The 3,970-nt window shown below is 40.4% G+C and overlaps 1 protein-coding gene across 1 annotated transcript; it reads right to left on the bottom strand.

Annotated features, from left to right (window-relative positions):
- Window positions 1-3,200, bottom strand: isl2a (ISL LIM homeobox 2a). Its single transcript, XM_035664879.1, has 5 exons — window positions 2,976-3,200; window positions 2,320-2,509; window positions 1,705-1,964; window positions 934-1,220; window positions 1-183 (listed from the first exon to the last, which is right to left on the bottom strand). Exons 1-5 carry the CDS (start codon window positions 3,031-3,033, stop codon window positions 1-3), a joined length of 978 nt encoding a protein of 325 aa, XP_035520772.1. The 5' UTR covers window positions 3,034-3,200.
- Window positions 3,201-3,970: the final 770 nt, after the last annotated feature.

Genomic DNA, 3,970 nt, shown 5'->3' with positions numbered 1-3,970 from the left:
TCAACGTAATCCTACCAGCTGTTGGAAGGCGGGCTGGTCCAGGTCGCTCTGCAGGGCGAAGTCGCTGAGGGTTTTCCACGGTGGCTGGTAGGTTTGCACCTCCACAGGATTCCCTTGCACGGTGTTGTCGTGCCGGATAGGAGAGCCTGCCACCAGAGCTGTGCCTGTCAGGCCCTGCAGATTCTGCAGGAGGAACGAAAAACATTCATATTTCGCTCAAATATTGGCCAGTGATAGGGTGAAGTCCCTCCAGGATTGCTATTTAACTACATGACTCCATACAAGGTGAGTGATGCACAGAAAAAATAAAAAACAAGGCATTTTTGGTCATTATGTGGGAACCAATTTTGCACGACAACAAACTAAAAAATATTTATGACCATTAACTCACAACTGATCTGTAAAAAATGCACAATAAACGAAGGTCTATGAACCTGTAAAATAGCCTAACACTAATTCTGTAATAGTTGGGTAATTGCATTCAGAAATAATTCAATACTCTAATTTAATTTAGAATTATTGTCAGATTTATGAAAATAATCTGTACAAAATGAAACACAAAGTAGTTGATTATTAGATTATTGTTACTGTTGCGTATTGTTATTTTTCTTTTCTGTTTATTCAAAATGATCAGTGTAGCCTAATTGTTGTTTATCTCATGTTATCAGCCATATAAATATTTTATGTTGCTCTATTTAATGTTATTAGGCCATTTCTTTCTTTATTTTATCGAGTAAAGGCATTGCGCATGAACATCATTTGGTTACCTGATCATTCACACAGACCTTTGCAGAGTTTTCCATATTATGAATCACATATTTTGTGGGGCAGAAAATATGCCCAATAATCCCAAGACACATTGGACTTGTCAAATGGAAAAAGACTGCATATTTTTTTTCCACGCATGCCATGTATCTATAAAAAACAACTCACAGTTTTGTCGCTGTGTTGCTGTTGTTGGAGCTGCTTCATCAGGATGGATCTCTTCTTGTCTTTGCAGCGCTTGTTCTGGAACCAGACCCGGATCACCCTGGGGCTCAGGCCGGTCATCTCCACCAGCTGCTCCTTCATCAGCGCGTCCGGTCGCGGGTTGGCGTTGTAGCAGGTCCGCAGGGTGTGGAGCTGCTTTTCGTTCAGCACCGTCCGGACCCGAGTGGTCTTCTCGGACTGCTTGTGGACGTGGTTCCGGTGATGAGGAGGATGCCGGACCGAAACCGTGTCTGAGGAAAAAAGTTATAAAAATAAATTAGAAACTGCAGATCAGTTATTCAAAAATAAAGGAAGAAATACATGTTTAAACGTCTATAAGACATGGTAGCAGCTTAGATTAAGAAATTAAAGCTACAATTATGGATTTATGATCACCGTCTGCACTTTATGGAAATATTAAGCTACAAAAATTTGGCTACCAAATACTGGAAAGGTCAATACACTTTCCAGACGTTTTCCAGTGTTATAGAATAAAACAGTAACACCTTTTCATTTTGGCCTCTATGCACACAAAATATAAATCTTTCCAGTCGAAAACAGCATTAAATTTAGCTTAAGAAATAAAACTTTTGCATCAAAAATATGCATGCTTATAATAATAATAATAATAATTAAAAAAAAAATAATAATAGTAATAATAATAATAACAACATTTTCTAGTGTCCTGTGTTAGATTTAAGTTTTTATCGGTCCATAATAAGCCAGTTTGCCTACCTGAGATGTGCAGCGGTCTGGTATGAATGTTCCCCGGGCTGAGCGGGCTCCCCGCAGACGCCCGCTCCACCAGCAAGCCGTGATCCGCCCGACACAGCAGCTCGTCGTCCCGCAGGGAGAACTCGTCCCCAGGCAGGAGGTGTCGGCTGCAAACCGAGCACCGAAAACACTCCATGTGATACACGTTGTCCCGGGCTCTCATCACCAGGTCGCTGCTGCAGAAGCCCATGTTACACTTTGCACATTTGATGCCAAATAACCTGAAAAGGAGCACGGAGACGTGTTGGTCTCATGCAGCGGCCCTAAAAAGTGAACTAAACTGATGTTGATCTCGGTCCATGTTCCAATCAAAAGAAGCACAATAAAAAGCTGTGAACTGATATAGGCTAATGATCACAGGGGGAAATAATAAAAACAACTTAAAGCCTGCTACACAAATCTGATTCAGTGTAAACCCTTGCACATTTACCACTGAAATGGACAATATCTTTATGGGACTATTATTTCATCTCAGTTGCTCTCTTTTATAGCCGCCACTTTCTTTTCAACAGCCAAGCACATGGCCTCTTACATTTTTAGAAAAGTATTCTGCAAACTCTGCTGAACTCTCTTTACCTTGCATAATCTCTTTTACAGTAAGTCTTTCCGTCTCGGACGAAGCAAGTGCAGGTCTCGTCCAGGTACTGGCTGCACTCTGCACACTTGAGGCAGGCTGCATGCCACTCCAGGTCCGGGGAGACTCTCAGGATGTACTGGTCGTGTATCTGACTTCCACAGCCCACACACATCGCGATTCCCGACTTCTCTGTGTGAATGGGGGGGAATGCATTAATGCAACACTGTGTGCGCTCCTTTAATCCCCATGACATCCCTGTTAAATCACCTTCACCCCTTCACCTTAAGGAGAAAATGTTGTTCACGTATCACAACAAACATGTTTCCCAAGTCTTTCCAAGAATATTAATAGTTATTATGCTGAGGCCACAGGAGCTAAAAATATCATGAAGTAACCAACTGGATGGGTCACTTTAAACGATCACCATAGTTACAATATAAATATAGGCCTATATAAGGATATAGTATAAATATTATAGCGGGGTTTCGTTAGGACAGGTCTATTGCTTGGTTGCTTAGTTTTCGTTATGAATCTAGCCATTGATAATCAACTTCAAGAGACAACGCGCCGGTTAGGACATAAATATGAACTAAAGAAAACTACCAAACCCCCAGAATAGTAGACTAATATAGGAGCATAAAGGGGAATAACTTACTTTTTGAATGATCCCCCATATCATCCAAGAAAGAAGTGTTGAGCAGGATATCCACCATACAGGAGAAATAGCCCAGTGCAAGCCGATAGATGGAGGAGAGGAGCGGCAGAGGAGACCGTCCCGTCTCTGGCTGGATGATAAACTTGTATTCCTCCACCGAGAGGTGGAGAGAAAACAAAGATCCTCGACCATGTGACGTCTGCAAACCTGGACGTCTGTGGGTCCGGGGAGAGGGTGGCATGCAAATCTGCTCCTGGACCCATGCTCTCCCCTCTTTTTTTTTTTTTTCCTTTTTGCTCCTTGGACTGGCTGTGAGAGTCGGTTTTTGTTTCTTTTTTTTGTCCCATGCATGCACGCTTCCTGCAGATCTCTGTTTGTTAAGTGGAAGCAATTTCCCCGTTAGCTCACTATTATAGGGACTTCTGTGTGATATCAAGTGTGACTTTATGATATTATTTACTTTGGTATCACATTCCCTTAATATTTGTCTGTGGGGCTCACAATATGTGTTGTTTATGGTAACTAATCCATGTCAATATCTTATACTCTCATTACAGTGATTTTCTTTTTTATTATTTTGTTGTGAGATACTTTTCTATTAAATCTATCATATTATGTTTGAATTTCGTCTCAAATACAGTTATGAAAAAAATAAAAGTTTAATATCACTATATCTTTTTGTTACTATAAATGCTGAAAATTCTAATGCATAATAAAATTATAATTATTGTGGTTATTATGTGATTATTATTGTTGGGTAGGAGTCTAAATACTTTTAAAAAAAACTAAATAAATATATATTGGTTTTGGTTTATTTAGTGAACTGTAGTTCACCAATATTCTCACCCTACTGTAGAGAGCCCTCTACTGGATGAAATAACATACAGAGATCTTGGATCCACACAGCGATCAATAAGCTGCACAATTGAGAAATAGATCTTTTTACCTTACCGTATGGATTATTCGTACACCCGAGCTGTTCCATAGGCTTTACT

This window comes from Morone saxatilis, unplaced genomic scaffold (genome assembly GCF_004916995.1).
Source record: "Morone saxatilis isolate NCDOM2014 unplaced genomic scaffold, NCSU_SB_2.0 Contig2, whole genome shotgun sequence".
NCBI classification, from domain to species: domain Eukaryota; kingdom Metazoa; phylum Chordata; class Actinopteri; family Moronidae; genus Morone; species Morone saxatilis.
The sequence above is the reverse complement of the archived record's forward strand: the minus strand, read 5'-3'. Positions and strand labels throughout refer to the sequence as shown.